The 22,332-nt window shown below is 43.9% G+C and overlaps 1 protein-coding gene and 1 pseudogene across 1 annotated transcript; both read left to right on the forward strand.

Moving 5' to 3' along the window:
* The first annotated feature begins 6,622 nt into the window (after nt 1-6,622).
* LOC129831664 (extracellular calcium-sensing receptor-like) lies at nt 6,623-12,979 on the forward strand. Its single transcript, XM_055895029.1, has 7 exons — nt 6,623-6,906; nt 7,285-7,579; nt 8,014-8,303; nt 10,367-10,647; nt 10,915-11,123; nt 11,453-11,798; nt 12,066-12,979. The coding sequence occupies exons 1-7, from the start codon at nt 6,623-6,625 to the stop codon at nt 12,977-12,979; spliced, it is 2,619 nt and encodes an 872-aa protein (XP_055751004.1).
* A 2,890-nt stretch (nt 12,980-15,869) lies between these two features.
* Nucleotides 15,870-22,332, forward strand: part of LOC129831674 (extracellular calcium-sensing receptor-like) — a 33,990-nt pseudogene continuing 27,527 nt past the window's right edge.

Below are 22,332 nucleotides of genomic sequence, written 5' to 3' on the forward strand. Positions count from 1 at the left end.
CACTCATCATACATCTGATACCTCCTTTGTCCCACCTCCCACACATGCGGTGACCTCACCCATTATAACCAGCATCTCCAGAAATACAACCTCTCTTATCATCACTCAGTGCCTGGGCTTACCTCCGCTGTACCCGCACTCCACCATACCCTTGTCTGCACATAATGCCCTGAATCTATTCTACCATGCGCAGAAATCTGCTCCTTTTATTCCTTGTCCCCAACGCTCTAGGCAACCAGTTTTGATAGCCTTTAGCCATACCCTCATCCTACTCCTCCTCTGTTCCTCGGGTGATGTGGAGGTAAACCCAGGCCCTGCGTGTCCCCATTCACCCTCATTTGTTGACTTCTGTGATCGAAAAAGCCTTGGTTTCATGCATGTTAACATCAGAAGCCTCCTCCCTAAGTTTGATTTACTCACTGCTTTAGCACACTCCGCCAACGCTGATGTCCTTGCCGTGTCTGAATCATGGCTTAGGAAGGCCACCAAAAATTCTGAGATTTCCATACCCAACTACAACATTTTCCGTCAAGATAGAACTGCCAAAGGGGGAGGAGTTGCAATCTACTGCAGAGATAGCCTGCAATGTTGTGTCATACTTTCCCGGTCTATGCACAAACAGTTCAAACTTTTAATTTAAAAATGTATCTCTCCAGAAATAAGTCTCTCATTGTTGCCGCCTGCTATCGACCCCACTCCGCTCCCAGCTGTGCCCTGGACACCATTTGTGAATTGATCGCCTTCCCCCATCTAGCTTCAGAGTTCGTTCTGTTAGGTGACCTAAACTGGGATATGCTTAACACCCCGGCAGTCCTACAATCTAAGCTAGATACACTCAATCTCACACAAATCATCAAGGAACCCACCAGGTACAACCCTAAATGGGCATGGGCACTCTCATAGACATTATCCTGACCAACTTGCCCTCCAAATACACCTCCGCTGTTTTCAATCAGGATCTCAGCGATCTCTGACTCATTTCCTGTATCCGCTATGGGTCCGCGGTCAAACAACCGCCCCTCATCACTGTCAAACGCTCCCTAAAACACTTTTGCATGCAGACCTTTCTAATCAACCTGGCCAGTATCCTGGAAGGATATTGACCTCATCCGGTCAGTCAAGGATGCGTGGTCATTCTTTAAAAATAATTTCCTCACCATCTTAGATAAGCATGCCCCGTTCAAAAAATGCAGAACTAAGAACAGATATAGCCCTTGGTTCACTCCAGACCTTGACTGCCCTTGACCAGCACAAAACTATCCTGTGGAGGACTGCAATAACATCGAATAGTCCCCACGATATGCAACTGTTCAGAGAAGTCAGGAACCAATACACGCAGTCAGTCAGGAAAGCAAAGGCTAGCTTTTTCAAGCAGAAATGTGCATCCTGCAGCTCTAACTCCAAAAGGTTTTGGGACACTGTAAAGTCCATGGAGAACAAGATCACCTCCTCCCAGCTGCCCACTGCACTGAGGCTAGGAAACACTGTCACCACCGATAAATCCATGATAATCAAAAATTTCAATAAGCATTTCTCAATGGCTGGCAATGCCTTCCTCCTGGCTACTCCAACCCCGGGTAACAGCTCCACACCCCCGTAGCTACTTGCCCAAGCCTCCCCAGCTTCTCCTTCACCCAAATCCAGATAGCATGTTCTGAAAGAGCTGCAAACCCTGGACCAGTACAAATCAGCTGGGCAAGACAATCTGGACCCTCTATTTCTTAACCTCTACTTCATCCCCTTCATCGACCTGGCCAAGTCTTTCGACTCTGTCAATCACCAAATTCTTATCGGCAGACTCAATAGCCCAGATTTTTCTAATGACTGCCTCGCCTGGTTCACCAACTACTTTGCAGACAGAGTTCAGTGGGTCAAATCGGAGGGCGACTCATTTCTCTGTACAAACTTCTGCTGAGGCCTTTGGAAAGAAGCCCCCCCAAAAGGTGACCTACTATTCCTAGGAGTAAAGTTATTTTTATGGTACATGTCACTGTGACTCAAAATGGCTTTAATGTGTTGGCCTGTACTCCTCTGCAAGGATTGCTGCATCACTTGGAGACTTAACTTTACGTTCATTCATGTATGTAGCAACCTGGTCAGACACAGAATTTTTGAACTGTTCTAACCCAATCAAATTAGACAGACCCTCAAAAGTACTAACTTCAGAAGCTGTAAACTAACGAATAAATGCAGAAGTCAAATCACGAACAAACTCAGAATAGGTTTGTGAATCTAACTTTTTCCTGTAACGAAAACGTTGACGATATGCCTCTGGCACAAGCTCATAGACCTTCAGAACTGCTGATTTAACTTTAGCAAAAACTTTACTGTCAGCTACACTCAGTGCTGCAAAAGCTTCACGTGCTTTACCTGTAAGTACACATTGCAACAACATAGTCATGTCCAAATCTGACCAAGCTCTAGCTTCCGCAATACGTCTCTTTAATTTTTTTATCAACAATCTCAATCTGATAATGTTCAGCAATTTCAATTAACTGCTCCTTAGTACACAACTCAAGGCTACCTCTGAAGAAGCTTGAACAAAACTACTCAAAATGGAAGACATTTACCTCAACCAATACAACTATTAAAAATGCTCAAAAAAACACACAACTCACCTGCTGTCAGTCTGGGTTCAAGGACAGGAGCCACACCCCACTATCCTCCAAAAACAACTAACTAACTGGCCCTGGTCTTCGTGCAGTCACATGTGGTGGGGTTTTATGCACACAAAACCAGTGGAGTGGAAAAGACAACCAGAAACTGGCGGCCCTCCCATAACCACGGAGGTGCTCCCGAGCCGATGTAGGGGAAAAGGGAAAGGGATGTTCTACCCACGTTCACTGCCACCTAAAACAAAAACACCACAAGCCTCCTATTGACACTCGCCGATAAGCCTGAACATGAGAGGACTTCCACCTGAACAAAACCCAGAAAAACCCAGAGTGAATTGCTTAGCTACCAAGCTAACTGAACCAAAAGAACACATGGCTCTCAATGCTCTCTTCAACAAAATTGGCCCAACCAAAACATCCCCTCAAACAAAAAAAAATTGGCAATCTGAACTCAACTAACCCAAGTTAACTACTATCCCGGACGAGCCCCGACTTGCCACAGGCCGGCTCATAGCCTGTGACAAAAATGAGGGGACACGAACAACAGGTATAGGACAATTAAAAAGGTTCTTTATTCTAAACAAAACTATTAACTTTAAACAAAGAAAAAGGAATGAGGTGTGGAAGTATCATAATGTAAGGTGTATGTAAAGTGCATGGATGCGTGAATATGTGTGTGTGAACATGACTGAGTGAAAACTATGCAAAAATACAAAGGAACAAACAAAACAAGATCATACCTGGAGGAGCAGAGAGAGAGAGATTAGTGAAGCAGCAGTTTAAATACCCTGAGCCCAGGTGACTCCAATCACTAACGACACTCCTCTGCCTGCAGGAGGAACCGCCCCCTGCACTGCAGAGGGGCCGTGACATCAGTGATGTCGCTCTTGCTGCGGGCGATTCCCTGATCCACCTCTACACAGACGACACCATTCTGTATACTTCTGGCCCTTCCTTGGACACGGTGCTAACTAACCTCCAAACGAGCTTCAATGCCATACAACACTCCTTCCGTGGCCTCCAACTACTCTTAAACGCAAGTAAAACCAAATGCATGCTTTTCAACCGTTCGCTGCCCGCACCCGCCCGCCCGACTAGCATCACCACCCTGGACGGTTCCCGACCTAGAATATTCGGAATAACTATAAATACCTAGGTGTCTGGTTAGACTGTGAACTCTCCTTCCAGACTCATATTTAACATCTCCAATCCAAAATCAAATCTAGAATCGGCTTTCTATTTCGCAACAAAGCCTCCTTCACTCACGCTGCCAAACTTACCCTAGTAAAACTGACTATCCTACCGATCCTCGACTTCGGCGATGTCATCTACAAAATAGCTTCCAACACTCTACTCAGCAAACTGGATGCAGTCTATCACAGTGCCATCCATTTTGTTACCAAATCACCTTATACCACCCACCACTGCGACCTGTATGCTCTAGTCGGCTGGCCCTCGCCACATATTCATCGCCAGACCCACTGGCTCCAGGTCATCTATAAGTCTATGCTAGGTAAAGCTCAGCCTTATCTCAGTTCACTGGTCACGATAACAACACCCACCCGTAGCACACGTTCCAGCAGGTATATCTCACTGATCATCCCCAAAGCCAACACCTCATTTGGCCGCTTTCCTTCCAGTTCTCTGCTGCCAGTGACTGGAACGATTTGCAAAAATCGCTGAAGTTGGAGACTTTTATTTCCCTCACAAACTTTAAACATCAGCTATCTGAGCAGCTAACCGATCGCTACAGCTGTACATAGTCCATCTGTAAATAGCCCACCCAATCTACCTACCTCATCCCATACTGTTTTATTTACTTTTCTGCTCTTTTGCACACCAGTATCTCTACTTGCAAATCATCATCTGCTCATTTATCACTCCAGTGTTAATCTGCTAAATTGTAATTATTCGCTCCTATGGCCTATTTCTTCATGCCTTTTGCACAAACTGTAAATAGACTTTCTTTTTTTCTACTATGTCATTGACTTGTTTATTGTGTTATTGGCTTGTTTATTGTTTATTCCATGTGTAAATCTGTGTTGTTGTCTGTTTCACACTGCTTTGCTTTATCTTGGCCAGGTCGCAGTTGTAAATGAGAACTTGTTCTCAACTAGCCTACCTGGTTAAATAAAGGTGAAATATTTTTTTTTAAAGTGACCATCGTTATGTTTGGAGGAGAAAGGAGCAGGCTTGCAAATCGAAGAACACCATCCCAAACGTGAAGCACGGGGGTGGCAGCATCATGTTGTGGGGTTGCTTTGCTGCAGGAGTGACTGGTGCACTTCACAAAATAGATGGCATCATGAGGAGAGAAAATTATGTGGATAAATTGAAGCAATATCTCAAGACATCAGTCAGGAAGTTAAAGCTTGGTCGCAAATGGGTCTTACAAATGGACAGTGACCCCAAGCAAACGTCCAAAGTTGTAGCAAAAATGGCCTAAGGACAACAAAGTCAAGGGATTGGAGTGGCCATCACAAAGCCCTAACCGCAATGCAATAGAAAATGTGTTGGCAGAACTGAAAAAGCGTGTGTGAGCGAGGAGGCCGACAAACCTAACTCAGTTACACCAGCTCTGTCAGGAGGAATGGGCCAAAATTCACCCAACTTATTGTGGGAAGCTTGTGGAAGGCTACCAAAAATGTTTTACCCAAGTAAAACTATTTAAAGGCAATGCTACCAAATACTAATTGAGTGTATGTAAACTTCTGACCCACTGGGAATGTGATGAAAAAATAAAGGCTGAAATAAACTTTTCACATTCTTAAAATAAAGTGGTGACCTATAAACTGACCTAAAACAGGGATTTTTTACTAGGATTAAATGTCTGGAATTTAGAAAAACTGAGTTTAAATGTATTTGGTTAAGGTGAATGTAAACTTCTGACTTCAACTGTGAGGCAACGTGCCAGGAGGACTAGACTGTAGGGGAAATAATCTGTAGAGCCAGCGTGTCAAGAGGACTAGACTTTTGAGTAAATACTGTGTACTGAAAGCGTGCCAAGAGGACTAGACTTAAGGGGAAGTACTGTGTAGAGCCTGCGTACCAAGAGGACTAGACTGTAGGGGAAATACTGAGTAGAGCCAGCTTGCAAAGATGACTAGATTGTAGGTGAAATATAATTGAGGCAAAGTGCCAAATTAACTAGACTGTAGCAGAAATACTGTGAACAGCCAGCGTACAAGAGGACTAGACTGTAGAGGAAATATAAGTGAGGCAAAGTGCCAAATGGACTAGACTGTAGGGCAAATACTTTGTAGAGCCAGTGTGCAAAGAGGGCTAGACTGTAGAGGAAATATAAGTGAGGCAAAGTGCCAAATGTACTAGACTGTAGGGGAAATATTGTGTAGAGCCAGCGTTGCAAGAGGACTGGACTGCATTGGAAATCTAAGTGAGGCAAAGTGCCAAATGGACTAGACTGTAGTGTAAATACTGTGTAGAGCCAGCGTGCCAAGAGGACTAGACTGTAGAGGAAATATAAGAGAGGCAGTGTGCCATATGGACTAGACAGTAGGGGAAATACCATGTAGAGCCAGCTTGCCAAGAGGACTAGACTGTAGTGTAGATACTGTGTAGAGGCAATTTGCCAAGAGGACTAGACTGTAGAGGAAATATAAGTGAGGCAAAGTGACAAATGGACTAGACATTAGGGTAAATACTGTGCAGAGCCAGCGTGCCAAGAGGACTAGACAGTAAGGGAAATATAAGAGAGGCTCATGGTTATTGTATGTCTAATGTATGTTTATGTCTATCTAAACCATTACAGTCAACGTAGTTCTGATGCTGGTGCATACACTCTCTATATCTGAAAGAATCAAGACCTGACTGGGTGAGCAGAGCAGCCTCTAACCCCTCCCTCCTCGGCATTGCCAAACCCACAGTGTTGTCTCCAGAGGAATCCCCACAGAGGTACAGTGGGTATTTAAACCAGAGTAGAGTGGTAACCTGACCTATGTCGGTCTGTGTGGCACTGTATTAGGCCATACCTTCTACACATCAGGGGAATGAGGCTCTCTCCAGCTCCTGCTCTGGATCCAAGTCTGGCTGGTAGCCTGGTTCTTCTACATCTAGCTGTGGTGGCTGGTGGGCTTGCCTTGCTCTCATCTGCCTCTACCTCTGCCTCGGGGCTGGAGTCTGTCAGATGCAGGCTCCAAGGCACCCCTCGTCCTCCGGCGTTCTCCCAGGACGGGGACTTTGTCATCGGGGGTGTGTTCTCCATCCACAACTACATGCACACTGTGGATCACAGCTACACCAGCATGCCTGAGCCCCTGCAGTGCACAGGGAGGTCAGTGAGCGCAAGAGGGAGCAGCGGACAGGACTGTGGCTGTGTGGGGAGACAGATAAATTGTGTTTTAAAGACAGAGAAACAGTGTGTTTAAAGACAGATAAACAGTGTTTTAAAGACAGAAAAGTTTTTTTAAACAGATAAAAAGTGTGTTTGTATCTGAGAGAGTAGATAAATCTTACTGTTGCAAAGGGTCACATTTTCAAATGCAGAATATACTACAATGTCCTCAATTACCGATATCAAAAGAGTAAGCATGTAGACAGTGTGGAAAGTAAGGCTAGATATTAAGATTTTTGGCCTCGTATAACCATCCATTCTATATGCTAGTTTACCATTTAGTCAAGTGGTGCTCACTCACCTATCTTCTATTTACAGTTTGGATTCCCGTGAGTTGCGCTTCTCGCGCGCCATGGTCTTCGCAGTTGAGGAGATAAACAACAGTTCGGACCTTCTACCGGGTGTCACACTTGGTTATCAAGTGCATGACTCATGCTCCTCGGTCCCCATGGCCATGAATGTGGCCTTCCATCTGGCTAATGGCCTGGACCCAATGTTTGATACCGGAGAACAGTGCTCGGGGTCTCCTACAGTGACAGCTATCGTGGGCGAGTCTGCCTCCACGCCTACCATCAGCATGTTGCGCAGCATCGGCCCTTTTGGAATTCCTCAGGTAAACTACAGTGGAAAGAAATCACATATTATCCTCTCTTTCAGGAATATACATTTCTGTGTGAAATTAAGTGGAGAAAGGCATTTGAACATAGACTAAGAACTATGAGTCTGGAGAACATCTGTAGGCATTTTCACATGGTCTGAGGACAATCTGTCATAGGCTAGGTTATTATGGGAGACTAGGGATTGTTGTCATACCTTTAACTCGTGTTATTCACAGCATCAGTGTGTCTTATAAAACTATTTTCAATATTTATAGAATGACCAAGTTAGAAATGGAAAGAAATATGTATCCTTTTCATTCTGGCCTAATGAAAAACAATAAATTGGCTAAACAGCTAAACAGAAAAAGCAGGAATTGGCCAACAACTGAGACTCGTTTGGCCGACATTATGTTCCTTCTCATGTTTTCGACTGTCTGTTTTTACCTAGGTGAGCCACTTTTCCACCTGTGCGTGTCTGAGTGATAAGAAACAGTATCCAACCTTCTTCAGAACCATCCCCAGTGATCAGTTCCAGGCTGCCGCTCTGGCCCACCTCATCAGGCACTTCGGCTGGACCTGGATTGGGGCGGTCCGTTCCGACTCTGACTACGGTAATAACGGGATGACGGCTTTCCTACAGGCAGCACAAGAGGAAGGCATATGTGTGGAATATTCTGAAGCCTTCTTCCGTACCAACCCACTCAGCAGAGTGCAACGGGTGGCCGACGTGATCCGCAGGTGATCTGCGATTACATGTGAACTTTTCATTCACAGAAATGCAAGACCATATTTATAAAAAATATTATTGTTATTAATTTCTCTCTTTTACAAAAGCTGATCTGTGAGACCAACATGATTTGCATATCTTAAACATGTAAAAAGTGTTGATTAACCTGTTGGGGATGGGGGCGCTGTTTAGACTATTTATGCTAATGTGGCTAATTTTTTAAACGGCTTCCCACAAAATCCTTGATCGTACAATATGCATATTATTATTATTATTGGATAGAAAACAGTCTATAGTTTCTATAGGAGTTGAAATTTTGTCTCTAAGTGGAACAGAGCCCATTCTACAGCAATTTCCCTGACATGGAGTCAGATTTGAGAAACGTTGGCCACTTTTCTGAAGTCATTTAAACGGGCACTGTCGTTGCTATGACTATACGGACACTTCTTACGTCTTCCCCTGGATGCCTTTACGTGATGACGATTCCAACGGGCTCGATTGCTCGTTCACAGGCACTACAAATGAAAAAAACCTTTAGCTAGCAAGTCTTTTCTTGCTGCGTAACGCGCGTGGAAGACACCGACCCTCTCCTGTTCCAAGCATTAGTTTAGCCTGTTATATTTCTCCGGTCATCTTTTCACTCGTTATAGGAGTTACAAACATCACAAAGTAGTTAATTTAAAGCGTTTTATAGCAATTTATATCCGTTTAGTGCGATTTTGGGACATTTATTTTTGCAACGATGTGAAAAGTTGGGAACGCTTTTCAGTTCATCCCGAACGTAGTTGACATTTCCACATGGCAAGAGGACAGCTTTCCACCAAAAGACGATTTCTCCCAAGAAAGGATCCTTTGCCCAAGATACTGATGGAAGAACAGCTCAAGGTAGGACATTTTTATTATGATAAATCGTGTTTCTGTCGAAACATTTTAGTGGCTTAGGACGCCATGTTTTTTGACGTAGCTTCGCTTGGCGCAAACTGTATTGAAAAGTAAGGATAAATTAAAAAATGTAATAACGCAATTGTATTAAGAATTAAATTGTCTATCAATCCCTGTCCACCCTATATTTTTTAGTCACGTTTATGAGTATTTATGTATAAGAGTAGATCACTGTCTAAGTGGCGCAAGGACGTTTTCTTTACCAGCTTGTCTACATTTCACATTGTCTAACCATGATTTTGGTGGCTAAATATAAACATTTTCGATCAAACTGTATATGCATGTTGTAATGTGATGTTACAGGAGTGTCATCGGAAGAATTCTGAGAAGGTTAGTGAAAAAATTAATATCTTTTGGCGATGTTGACTTTTATCGCTCACTTTGGCTAGAATCAATGCTGGGCTGCTATGTGCTATGTGCTACGCTAATATAACGATTTATTGTGTTTTCGCTGTAAGACACTTAGAAAATCTGAAATATTGTCTGTATTCACAGGATCTGTGTCTTTCGATTCGTGTATGCTGTGTATTTTTACGAAATGTTTGATGATTAGTAGTTAGGTAAACACGTTGCTCATTGTAATTATTCTAGTCCATTTGTGATGGTGGGTGCAATTGTAAACTATGCCATATACCTGAAATATGCACTTTTTTCTAACAAAACCTATCCCATACCATAAATATGTTATCAGACTGTCATCTAATGAGTTTTTTTGTTGGTTAGGGGCTATAAATATCTTAGTTTAGCCGAATTGGTGATGGCTACTGGTGTTGGTGGACAAATAAAAGATGGTGGAATATGCTAATGTGTTTTTAGGTAATAGATGTACATCTTTACATATTGTGTCTTCCCTGTAAAACATTTTAAAAATCGGAAATGTTGACTGGATTCATAAGATCTGTGTCTTTCATTAGCTGTATTGGACTTTAATGTGTGAAAGTTAAATATTTTAAAAAAATATTTTTTTTGAATTTCGCGGCACTGGTTTTTCAGTGGGGGGGGGGGGGGTGTGCCGCTAGCGCCACGCTGATCCTAGACAGGTTAATACTAATGTTCATGTTCACTTTACTGAGACATTCCAATGAATGACAAACATGACAATCTTGTATTATGATATAATCATGTTCCCCAGCTCCACAGCCCGGGTGGTGGTTGCATTCGTATCCTACAGGGACATGAAAATCCTGCTGAGCGAGATGGAACGCCTGCCCTCTCCGCCCCGCCAGTGGATCGGGAGTGAGTCCTGGGTCACTGCCCCAGATATGCTGCGCTTCGGTCTGTGTGCCGGGGCCATCGGATTTGGCATCCAACACTCTGTCATCCCCGGCCTCAGGGACTTCCTCCTGGACCTCTCCCCACAGAAGGTGTCCAACTCTCCCACGCTCACTGAGTTCTGGGAGGGAGCCTTTGGCTGTAGGCTGGGGATAGGTATCTACGTATCTATCTATCTGTCTATCTGTCTGTCTGTCTGTCTGTCTGTCTGTCTGTCTGTCTGTCTGTCTGTCTGTCTGTCTATCTATCTATCTATCTATTTACATGTCTCTGCCTGTTTGCCTGTCTGCCTGTCTGCCTGTCTGCCTGTCTGTCTGTCTGTCTGTCTGTCTGTCTGTCTGTCTGTCTGTCTGTCTGTCTGTCTGTCTGTCTGCCTGCCTGTCTGTCTGTCTGTAGGGACTTCTACAGGTGTTGGGGTTGAGGAGAAGGTGTGTGACGGAAGTGAGGATATACAGCAGCTACAGACCCCCTACACAGATACATCCCAGCTGCGTGTCACAAACATGGTGTATAAAGCTGTTTACGCCATAGCACACGCCATCCACAGCATCGTTTGTGAAGAGAGAGAAAACTCCACTGTGAACTGTGACAACAACCTTAATGTGAAGCCAACACAGGTGAATGACAAGTCTATAGTATAATGTCCTGATTGATATGTTTATTTTGAATACATGTATGAAGGCCTAGGAGTTCCCATTATACTTTACTTCTTCTGAAGTAACACATCTGATAAATATGAGTTGAATTAATGTTCTGTTTCTCTCTCCATCTCTCTTCCCTTCTCTCAATATCTCTCTTTCCATCTTTCTTCCCCTTTCTCCATCTCTCATCTCTCTTCATCTCTCTCTTCCCCACACTCATCTCTCTCTCCCTTATCTCCATCTCTCTTCACCGCTCTCCTTCTCTCTCACCCCCCCTCTCTCTCCCTTGACCTTCTAACCCCCAGGTCCTGGAGAGATTGAGGAGGGTGAACTTCTCTCGTAATGGGTACCAAGTGTCTTTCGATGCCAACGGGGACCCAGTAGCCACCTATGAGCTGGTCAACTGGCAGATACGGGAGAGTGGGAAGATGGAGTTTGTGACAGTGGGGCGCTATGATGCGTCCATGCCTCCTGACCAGAGGCTTGACATCGAGAGGGAAATCACCTGGGTAAAGAACAGTACACAAGTACCTGTGTCAGTGTGCAGTGAGAGCTGTCCCCCAGGCACTCGTAAGGCTATACAGAAAGGAAAGCCTGTATGCTGTTATGACTGTATCCAATGTGCAGAGGGAGAAATAAGTAATAACACAGGTAGGACTATAGGAACAGTTGGCAAAAATGTGTTGTAATTTCTATCACGGTTTACTAAGTAGTGGTTTATTCATATTACCACCACTACAAAGGTAGTGTCTGTCAATCATGTTCCTGTTCTTATTATCTCATGTAAGCTGCACATTAATTCAACATTCTTCATTGTAAACTGACAAAGTGCAGCATTGTGGGACATGTATTTGTAAATAAATAAAACCTGAATCTATTATTATTAACATTTGATTTCTGTTGCATTGTCCTGGTCAGATTCCTCAGACTGTCTGATCTGTCCCGAGGAGTACTGGCCCAACGCTGAGAGAGACCGCTGTATCCTTAAGCCTGTGGAGTTCCTGTCCTTCCACGAGGTCCTCGGAATCATCCTGACCGCCTGCTCTGTGTGCGGGGCTTGTCTGGCCATTGCCACGGCAACCATCTTCTACCACCACCGAACGTCGGCCATCGTCAGGGCCAACAACTCTGAGCTGAGCTTCCTGCTGCTCTTCTCCTTGACACTGTGTTTTCTGTGTTCTCTTACTTTCATTGGCCGGCCCTCTGAGTGGTCCTGTATGCTGCGTCACACAGCGTTTGGGATCACCTTCGTCCTCTGCATCTCTTGTGTTCTGGGGAAAACAATAGTGGTGTTGATGGCCTTCAGGGCTACACTTCCAGGCAGTAATGTCATGAAATGGTTTGGTCCTCCACAGCAGAGATTGACTGTAGTGTCCTTCACGTTTGTCCAGGCTTTGATATGCACTCTATGGTTGGTCCTGTCCCCTCCCTTCCCCATTAAAAACCTCACTACCTACAAGGAAAAGATCATTCTAGAGTGTGATGTGGGGTCAGCTATTGGTTTCTGGGCTGTGTTGGGCTATATAGGACTCCTGTCTCTCTTGTGCTTTGTGCTGGCCTTTCTGGCTCGGAAGCTGCCTGATAACTTCAATGAGGCCAAATTCATCACCTTCAGCATGCTCATATTCTGTGCAGTCTGGATTACCTTTATCCCAGTTTATGTCAGCTCTCCTGGGAAGTTCACTGTAGCTGTGGAGATCTTTGCCATCATCACCTCTAGCTTTGGGTTGTTCTTTCTGTTATTTGTTCCTAAATGCTTCATTATTCTGTTCAGGCCGGAGAAGAACACCAAGAAACACCTTATGGAGAAGACATCCAATGATATACGATAATAAGATATGATTTAGGGGGAAAACATTGTAACGTTCAGTTATATGGTTTATCATACAGTTAGGTAGGACTACTCTGACAGAGATGACCAAAAATGTTGCAGGTAATCATTGGTAACATTGTAACTAGTAACATGTAACAGGTTCACTTTAGATATTCCAATGTTATGAGAGATTGTTCAAATCTAGAGTGTTAAATTCTAATCTGACCTGCTAAATGATGTGATTAGCAGTAGCCTACAGAGTGGAACCACTTCCATGTTGTTGGAGAAAAGCTGTATTCTTATATGAATTGATATAACATTGAAGTGCATGTGTTCAATTGATATTGTAATTCATCATCGTATGTATTATAATAATATAATAAACATTTTCATACACAGTTGAAGTCGAAAGTTTACAAACACTTAGGTTGGAGTCATTAAAACTAGTTTTTCAGCAACTCCACACATTTCTTGTTAACAAATTATAATCTACTTTGTGCATGACACAAGTCATTTTCCAACAATTGTTTACAAACTGATTATTTCACTTTTAATTCACTGTTTCACACTTCCAGTGGGTGAGATGTTTACATACCCTAAGTTGACTGTGCCTTTAAATAGCTTGGAAAATTCCAGAAAATTATGTCATGGCTTTAGAAGCTTCTGATAGGCTGATTGACATAATTTGAGTCATTTGGAGGTGTACCTGTGGATGTATTTCAAGGCCTACCTTCAAACTCAGTGCCTCTTTGTTTGACAAAGAGGTAAAATCAAATGAAATCAGCCAAGACTCCAGAAAATAAATTGTAGACCTCCACAGTCTGGTTCATCCTTGGGAGCAATTTCCAAACGCCTGAAGGTACCACGTTCATCTGTACCAACAATAGTACTGTCACGCCCTGACCATAGAGAGCCCTTGTTTCTATATGGTGTAGTAGGTCAGAGCGTGACTAGGGGTTATTCAAGTTTATAATTTCTATGTTGTGTTCTAGTTTATATTTTCTATGTTGGTGTTTTGTATGATTCCCAATTAGAAGCAGCTGGTAATCTTTGTCTATAATTGGGGATCATATTTAAGTAGATATTTTTCCCACCTGTGTTCGTGGGATATTATTTTGTGTTTGTGCATGTGAACCACGTAGCCACGTTCCGTTGTTCGTTTATTTGATTTCTTGTTTTTGGCTGAAGTTTCACATTGGAATAAATATGTGGAACTCAATATCCGCTGCAGCGTATCCATGAGGTAGAGGAGTTTTGGACATGGGAAGAAGTGATGGGTGGATGCGAGACCCTTCCTTGGCGTCAGACGGAAGGTAATAATGGAGGACAGCGACGACGCCAGGGTTCGCGTCCACAGAAAGCCCAAGGACAACCCCAAGATTTTTTGGGTGGGAGGCACAATGGGTGCCCACAGGCTGAGCCGCGTGAAGAGCCAGAGCACATGGAGCAGGCGATAGAGAAGTGATCAGTCGACCCAATGAAAGTTCCAGAGCCTTCATGGGAGTCGATGGAACAGTGTGAAGAAGGATACCGGAGAACAGAGTTGACTAGGAGTATGCAGCAGCGCAAGCATGCTGAAGAGCGGGTCATCAGTCCGGTGCCATTGTGACGGCTCCACGTACCAGAGCTCCAGTGCGCCTCCTCTGCCCGGATTGTCCTGTGCCGGTTCCTCGCACTCGCCATGAGGAGCGTGTCGTCAGTCCGCTGCTAAAGAAACTCCAAGAATTTTGGGGGGGGAGGCCACATGGAGCTGGCGGTCGAGCAGCGGAGAGTGCCAGAGCCTGTGTGGGAGTCGGAGGAGGAATTCGATAAAGATTCCGGAGAGAGGTGGTAGCAATGAGAATGCTGCAGCACAGGCATGCTGAAGAGCGTGACACCAGTCCGGTGCCTCCTCCTCACACTCTCCCTGAAGTGCGTGTCACCAGTCCTGTGCCACCTGTACCGGCTCCACGCACTAGGCCTCCAGAGACGGTTCACAGTCCAGAGCTTCCGGCGATGGTTCACAGTCCGGAACCTCCGACAACAGTCCACAGTCCGGAACCTCCCATGACGGTCCACAGTCCGGATCCTCCCACGACGGTCCACAGTCCGGATCCTCCCGCGACGGTCAACTTTCAGGCAAGGCGTCCAATCTTGCTCCAGGATAGGAGCCTTCCTCTGCGCCGGTGCCCAGTCCAATCACGGTGTCCAGCCCAGCTCAAGGGCCGGAGCCTTCCTCAGCGCCGGTGCCTAGTCCAGACACGGCGGCCAGCCCTGATCCATGGCCGGAGCCGTCTTCTGCGCCGATGCCCTGTTCCAGGCATGGCGTCCAACCCAGCTCCAGTGCAGGAGCCCTCCTCTGCGCCGGTGCCCAGTCCAGGCACGGCGTTCAGCCCGGCTCCATGGTCGGATCCGGGGTCTGGGGGGTGGCTACGATCTGCACCGGAGCCGCCACCGCCACTAGTCACCCCCTAACCCCCCCATTTGGTCTCAGGTTTGCGGCCGGAGTCCGCACTTTGGGGGAGGGGGGGGTACTGTCACGCCCTGACCATAGAGAGCCCTTGTTTCTATATGGTGTAGTAGGTCAGGGCGTGACTAGGGGTTATTATAGTTTATCATTTCTATATTGTGTTCGAGACTATATTTTCTGTGTTGGTGTTTTGTATGATTCCCAATTAGAGGCAGCTGGTAATCGTTGACTCTAATTGGGGATCATATTTAATTAAGTATATATTTTTTCCCACTTGTGTCTGTGGGATATTATTTTGTGTTTGTGCATGTGAACCACGTTCCTTTGTTCGTTTATTTGATTTCTTGTTTTTGGCTTAAGATTCACTTTGGTTCACAATAAATATGTGGAACTCAATATCCGCTGTGCCTTGGGGAAGAAGTTCTTACGACAACCGTGCCAAGTACGCACGTGCCGAGTACTATATCGACATAACCTGAAAGGCCGCTCAGCAATGAAGAAGCCACTCCACCAAAACCACCACAAATAATGCCAGACTACGGTTTGCAACTGCACATGGGGACAAAGTGACCATCGTTATGCTTGGAGGAAAAAGGAGGAAGCTTGCAAGAAATAAGAACACCATCCCAAACGTGAAGCACGGGGGTGGCAGCATCATGTTGTGGGGTTTCTTTGCTGCAGGAGGGACTGGTGCAGTTCACAAAATAGATGGCATCATGAGGAGAGAAAATTATGTGGATATATTGAAGCAACTTCTCAAGACATCAGTCAGGAAGTTAAAGCTTGGTCGCAAATGACTCTTCCAAATGGACAGTGACCCCAAGCATACTTCCAAAGTTGTGACAAAAATGGCCTAAAGACAACAAAGTCAAGGTATTCGAGTGGCCAGCACAAAGCCCTGACCTCAATGCAATAGAAAACTTGTGGGGAGATCTGAAAAAAGTGTGTGCGAGCGAGGAGGCTGACAAACCTGACTCAGTTACACCAGCTCTGTCAGGAGGAATGGGCCACAAATCACCCAACTTATTGTGGGAAGCTTGTGGAAGGCTACACAAAACGTTTGACCCAAGTTAAACAATTTAAAGGCAATGCTACCAAGTCGATAGTGCACGGTGAGTTATGTGGCTCTAGAAGGTTCTCAGCCCGAGAAACAACCTTGTACATTTGCAATAACTTCAATTAATTTTGACCATTACGAAAATGACAACGTTTAGAAAAGTCCCAGAGTCGCAAGACTAGGTGCATTGACACCGCCTCGGCCCATAGAGACGGATCCCAACGTTTTTGTTCGATAGCTCATTCAAGGACCCCGTAGCAACGCCCGGAAAAAGTGGATGTTCAGCACCAATTAAGGTCGCTGCTCGGGCTTTAAAAGACCTATCGAGCCGAAACTTGGGATTCGAGGTTGCCTCAGCTAGGCCTACACATAATGTCAGAACTAGACCCGCAGCTAGAACGTAACTACGTGTTTTATGTTTTTATTATGGTTTGAACAGAAGGCGCTGTGAATTTTGAACCTGCTCTGAAATATGTGATAGTTGGCTTCTAAACGAGTTGGAAAAAGTTGGTGTGGTGTCAGTTTGTATCAGTTTGGTGTCAGAATGATATCTAATTGACTGATGAACGGTGAGTTGCTGGCTGACTTTTGTCCATTTGCAATATGTTTAAACAGTGAGGTACCATCACCAAAATGACATTCTGAAATCAACACCAACGAGCGATGGAGAGGAACCAGAATCACTACCCGGCCATCCCGAGTTCATCGGGCCAGTCAATTTTGCATTCGCTCGTCTGAAACTATGTCTAAAGCCTGGTCACAGCCTGAGGAAGCCATTGGAAAATGAATCTGCAGTTTTTTTGAGCATGTCAAATTCGTGATGGTAAATGCCCATTGAAACATATTGCAAATGGACAGCCGTGCGCCTGGTGATTGGAACGGGTTACCAGGATAACATTTTCAAAATGGTTTTAAATACATTTAAGGGTGTGCAAGTGGTCCACGTTTGGGTAGGGAGCACCCCCCATTTGCAGTTTTTTTGAGCATGTCAAATTCGTGATGGTAAATGCCCATTGAAACATATTGCAAATGGACAGCCGTGCGCCTGGTGATTGGAACGGGTTACCAGGATAACATTTTCAAAATGGTTTTAAATACATTTAAGGGTGTGCAAGGAGTCCACGGTTGGGTAGGGAGCACCCCCCATCCGTGCCCATCCAATAGGGTGTGCCCCTAGTCATTTTGGACATTTTTCAAAAACTGTAAAAAGACGACAGAGTCCCACTTCTCTCATGTCACCATCGAGCGATGGAGAGGAACCACTAGCACTGCCCGGCCATCCCGAGTTCATCGGGCCAGTCAATTTTGCATTTCTGCAGTATTTTTGAGCATGTCAAATTCGTGATGGTAAATGCCCATTGAAATATATTGCAAATGCACAGTACATTTGCATTATGATTGAACAGTGAAAAACGTCACCAAATGGAAATTATGTAATCAACACAACGAGCGATGGAGAGGAACCACTATAAATGCCCGGCCATCCTGAGTTCATCAGGCCAGGATGAGCGATTATCTGAAGATGGTGCTGGCTAAAGCTAAAACTGGCGAGTGTAGAGAGTATAGAGATATTGTTATCCACGTCGGCACCAACAATGTTAGGATGAAACAGTCAGAGGTCACCAAGCGCAACATAGCTTCAGCATGTAAATCAGCTAGAAAGATGTGTCGGCATCAAGTAATTGTCTCTGGCCCCCTCCCAGTTAGGGGGAGTGATGAGCTCTAAAGCAAAGTCTCACAACTCAATCGCTGGTTGAAAACTGTTTTCTGCCCATCCCAAAAGATAGAATTTGTAGATATTTGGCCCTCTCTCTGGGACTCACCCACAAACAGGACCAAGCCCGGCCTGCTGAGGAGTGACGGACTCCATCCTTGCTGGAGGGGTGCTCTCATCTTATCTACCAACATAGACAGGGCTCTAACTCCTCTAGCTCCACAATGAAATAGGGTGCAGGCCAGGCAGCAGGCTGTTAGCCAGCCTGCCAGCTTAGTGGAGTCTGCCACTAGCATAGTCAGTGTAGTCAGCTCAGCTATCCCCATTGAGACTGTGTCTGTGCCTCAACCTAGGTTGGGCAAAACTCAACATAGCGGTGTTTGCCTTAGCAATCGCACTAGGATAAAGACCTCCTTCATTCCTGCTATTTTTGAAAAAGATCGTGATACCTCACATCTCAAAATAGGGCTACTTAATGTTAGATCCCTCACTTCAAAGGCAGTTATATTCAATGAACTAATCACTGATCATAATCTTGATGTGATTGGCCTGACTGAAACATGCCTTAAGCCTGAGGATATTGTTGTGTTAAATGAGGCCTCCCCTCCTGGTTACATCAGTGACCATATCCCCCATGCATCCCGCAAAGGCGGAGGTGTTGTTAACATTTACGATAGCAAATTTCAATTTACAAAACAAAAAATGACGTTTTCATCTTTTGAGCTTCTAATCATGAAATCTATGCAGCCTACTCAATCACTTTGTATAGCTACTGTTTACAGGCTTCCTGGGCCATATACAGCGTTCCTCACTGAGTTCCCTGAATTCCTATCGGACCTTGTAGTCATAGCAGATGATATTCTAATTTTTGGTGATTTTAATATTCACATGGAAAAGTCCAAAGACCCACTCCAAAAGGTTTTCGGAGCCATCATTTGTCCAACATGTCTCTGGACCTACTCACTGCCACAGTCATACTCTGGACCTAGTTTTGTCACATGGAATGAATGTTGTAGATCTTAATGTTTTTCCTCATAATCCTGGACTATCGGACCACCATTTTACTATGTTTGCAATCGCAACAAATAATCTGCTCAGACCCCAACCAAGGAGTATCAAAAGTCATGCTATAAATTCTCAGACAACACAAAGATTCCTTGATGCCCTTCCAGACTCCTTCTGCCTACCCAAGGACGTCAGAGGACAAAAATAAGTTAACCTGTCTAGGATCAGCGTGCCGCTAGCGGCACACCCCCCACCCCCCCACTGAAAAACCAGTGCCGCGAAATTCAAAAAAAATATTTTTTTTAAATATTTAACTTTCACACATTAAAGTCCAATACAGCTAATGAAAGACACAGATCTTGTGAATCCAGTCAACATGTCCGATTTTTAAAATGTTTTACAGGGAAGACACAATATGTAAAGATGTACATCTATTACCTAAAAACACATTAGCATAATCCACCATCTTTTATTTGTCCACCAACACCAGTAGCCATCACCAATTCGGCTAAACTAAGATATTTATAGCCCCTAACCAACAAAAAAACTCATTAGATGACAGTCTGATAACATATTTATGGTATGGGATAGGTTTTGTTAGAAAAAAGTGCATATTTCAGGTAGATGGCATAGGTTACAATTGCACCCACCGTCACAAATGGAATAGAAAAACTACTTAGAGCAACGTGTTTACCTACTTACTAATCATCAAACATTTCGTAAAAATACACAGCATACACGAATCGAAAGACACAGATCCTGTGAATACAGACAATATTTCAGATTTTCTAAGTGTCTTACAGCGAAAACACAATAAATCGTTATATTAGCATAGCACATAGCACATAGCAGCCCAGCATTGATTCTAGCCAAAGTGAGCGATAAAAGTCAACATCACCAAAAGATATTAATTTTTTCACTAACCTTCTCAGAATTCTTCCGATGACACTCCTGTAACATCATATTACACAATCCATATAGAGTTTGATCGAAAATGTTTATATTTAGCCACCAAAATCATGGTTAGACAATGTGAAATGTAGCTCAGCTGGTCAGAAAATGTCCTTGCGCCACTTAGACAGTGATCTACTCTTATACATAAATACTCATAAACGTGACTAAAAAATATAGGGTGGACAGGGATTGATAGACAATTTAATTCTTAATACAATTGCGGAATTACATTTTTTAATTTATCCTTACTTTTCAATACAGTTTGCGCCAAGCGAAGCTACGTCAAAAAACATGGCGTCCTAAGCCACTAAAATGTTTCGACAGAAACACGATTTATCATAATAAAAATGTCCTACTTTGAGCTGTTCTTCCATCAGTATCTTGGGCAAAGGATCCTTTCTTGGGAGTAATCGTCTTTTGGTGGAAAGCTGTCCTCTTGCCATGTGGAAATGCCAACTGCGTTCGGGATGAACTGAAAAGCGTGCCCAGCTATTCACATCGTTTCAAAAATAAATGTCCCAAAATCGCACTAAACGGATATAAATTGCTATAAAACGCTTTAAATTAACTACCTTATGATGTTTTTAACTCCTATAACGAGTGAAAAGATGACCGGAGAAATATAACAGGCTAAACTAACGCTTGGCACAGGAGAGGGTCGGTGTCCTCCACGCGCGTTACGCACCAAGAAAAGACTTACTAGCTACAGGGTTTTTTAATTTATAGGGCCTGTGAACGTGCAATCGACCCCATTGGAATCGTCATCACGTAAAGGCATCCAGGGGAAGACGTAAGAAGTGTCCGTATAGTCATAGCAATAACAGTGCCCTTTTAACTGACTTCAGAACAGTGGCCAACATTTCTGAAATCTGACTCCATGTCAGGGAAATTGCTGTAGAATGGGCTCTGTTCCACTTAGAGACAAAATTTCAACTCCTATAGAAACTATAGACTGTTTTCTATCCAATAATAATAATAATATGCATATTGTACGATCAAGGATTTTGTGGGAAGCCGTTTCAAAAATTACCCAATTAGCATAAATAGTCTCAACAGCGCCCCCATCCTCAACAGGTTAACCACCTAACTGAGGAACTCAATTTAACCTTGCGCAATACCCTAGATGCAGTTGCACCCCTAAAATCAAAAAACATTTGTCATTAGAAACTAGCTCCCTGGTATACAGAAAATACCCGAGCTCTGAAGCAAGCTTCCAGAAAATTGGAACGGAAATGGCGCCACGCCAAACTGGAAGTCTTCCGACTAGCTTGGAAAGACAGTACCGTGCAGTATCGAAGAGCCCTTACTGCTGCTCGATCATCTTATTTTTCCAACTTATTTGAGGAAAATAAGAACATTCCAAAATGTATTTTTGATACTGTCGCAAAGCTTACTAAAAAACAGCATTCTTCAAGTGAGGATGGCTTTCACTTTAGCAGTAATAAATTCATGAACTTCTTTGAGGAAAAGATCATGATCATTAGAAAGCAAATTATGGACTCCTCTTTAAATCTGCGTATTCCTCCAAAGCTCAGCTGTCCTGAGTCTGCACAACTCTGCCAGGACCTAGGATCAAGAGAGACACTTCAAAACAAATCAAATCAAATTTGATTTCTCACATACACATGGTTAGCAGATGTTAATGTGAGTGTAGCGAAATGCTTGTGCTTCTAGTTCCGACAATGCAGTAATAACCAACAAGTAATCTAACCTAACAATTCCACAACTACTACCTTATACGCACAAGTGTAAAGGGATAAATAATATGTACATAAAGATATATGAATGAGTGATGGTACAGAACGGCATAGGCAAGATGCAGTAGATAGTATAGTGTACAGTCTATACATATGAGATGAGTAATGTAGGGTATGTAAACATAAAGTGGCATAGTTTAAGTGTTTTAGTACTATATCTCTTGACACAATGATGAAAATAATCATGGCCTCTAAACCTTCAAGCTACATACTGGACCCTATTCCAACTAAACTACTTAAAGAGCTGCTTCGTGTGCTTGGCCCTCCTATGTTGAACATAATAAACGGCTCTCTATCCACCGGATGTGTACCAAACTCACTAAAAGTGGTAGTAATAAAGCCTCTCTTGAAAAAGCCAAACCTTGACCCAGAAAATATAAAAAACTATCGGCCTATATCGAATCTTCCATTCCTCTCAAAAAAATTGAAAAAGCTG

Source organism: Salvelinus fontinalis, chromosome 33, assembly GCF_029448725.1.
Source record: "Salvelinus fontinalis isolate EN_2023a chromosome 33, ASM2944872v1, whole genome shotgun sequence".
NCBI lineage: Eukaryota > Metazoa > Chordata > Actinopteri > Salmoniformes > Salmonidae > Salvelinus > Salvelinus fontinalis.

Excerpts from the sequence above, each read along its gene's own strand:
- LOC129831664 (XM_055895029.1), top strand. The coding sequence starts at position 6,623 with ATGAGGCTCTCTCCAGCTCCTGCTCTGGATCCAAGTCTGGCTGGTAGC. Across the intron at positions 10,648-10,914 it reads CTGGGAGGGAGCCTTTGGCT|GTGTTGGGGTTGAGGAGAAG; the intron begins GTAGGCTGGGGA and ends GGACTTCTACAG. Across the intron at positions 11,799-12,065 it reads AGAAATAAGTAATAACACAG|ATTCCTCAGACTGTCTGATC; the intron begins GTAGGACTATAG and ends TGTCCTGGTCAG.